This window comes from Palaemon carinicauda, chromosome 8 (genome assembly GCF_036898095.1).
Source record: "Palaemon carinicauda isolate YSFRI2023 chromosome 8, ASM3689809v2, whole genome shotgun sequence".
In the NCBI taxonomy this organism is placed as follows: domain Eukaryota; kingdom Metazoa; phylum Arthropoda; class Malacostraca; order Decapoda; family Palaemonidae; genus Palaemon; species Palaemon carinicauda.
Window position 1 is genome coordinate 18,689,371 of NC_090732.1, and position 1,388 is coordinate 18,690,758.

Sequence of the window (1,388 nt, forward strand, 5' to 3'; positions counted from 1 at the left end):
TTTCACTTTACCTTCTCTAATTCTTGCACCTGCTACTATTAATACAAAAACCACAACAACAGAAACTACGACTACTACTATTACTACTACTACTATTACTACTACTACTATTACTACTACTACTACTGCTACCACGTCATCCTTTTCAAATTCTTATAATTGCTACTATTACAACTACAACAACAACAACAACTACTACTACTACTACTACTGATACTACCACGCCATCCTTTTTTCTTTACCTTCTCAAATTCTTATAATTGCTACTAATACAACAACAACAACAAAAACAACAACAGCAACTATTACTACAACTACTACTGCTACTACTACCACGTCATACTTTTCACTTTAGCTTCTTAAATTTGTATAACTGGTATTATAACACAACATCAATAATAACTACTACTACTTCTGCTACCACGCCATCCTTATAACTACTAGCATTATAATAACAACTACAACTACTACAACAATTACTGTACTGCTACTACCAAAACTATTATCCCCACCTTCCTGCCGCCTCTCGCTTTCCTTCCCTTCCCGTTTATCTCTTTTTATTTCTTTCTTATGCGAGATACGGCATTGTGTTCCGACTAGATATTTGGCAGCAATCTTTATACACATCAAATGAATTTATGATACAAGTGTGTGTTTTTTCATGTGTTTTTTTTATATGCGCGTATTAATGTTCTCCCAACGACGTCCTGTTAATGTGCTATGGCAATATTTCTGATTTATTTGTTCAGTTCAAAAGCTTGAACGTAACCGATGTTTTATTACTTTTATCTTAACCACTACAACTGATTAAATAAAGGTTGCCAAGAGATGTAATGATATAAAAAAAAAATCTTCATAAAAAATATATGTATTTTTAAGAACAAAAAACCATTCCTCAATTAATCATGTTTGTATGCTACACACACATATATGTATATATATATATATATATATATATATATATATATATATATATATATATATATATATATATATATATATATATATATATATATATATATATATATATATACTGTGTATATGTATGTGTATGTATATGTATATATAAATATATATATATATATATATATATATATATATATATATATATATATATATATGTGTGTGTGTGTGTGTGTGTGTGTGTGCGCGTGTGTGTTTACTGCACATGTACATATATATATATATATATATATATATATATATATATATATATATATATATATATATATATATATATTTATAATGTATATATATACACACACACCCACCCACCCACACACACACACACACATATATATATATACATACATATATATATATATATATATATATATATATATATATATATATATATATATATATATATATATATATATATATATTAT

General features: G+C 25.9%; 1 protein-coding gene across 1 annotated transcript in view; it reads right to left on the reverse strand.

Annotated features, from left to right (window-relative positions):
• Positions 1-627, reverse strand: part of LOC137645117 (DNA-directed RNA polymerase subunit beta-like) — a 13,771-nt gene extending 13,144 nt beyond the window's left edge. Inside the window, exon 1 of the mRNA XM_068377953.1 lies at positions 513-627. Coding sequence (XP_068234054.1) covers positions 513-627 — 115 coding nt within the window. The remainder of the gene's footprint in view (positions 1-512) is intronic.
• Positions 628-1,388: the final 761 nt, after the last annotated feature.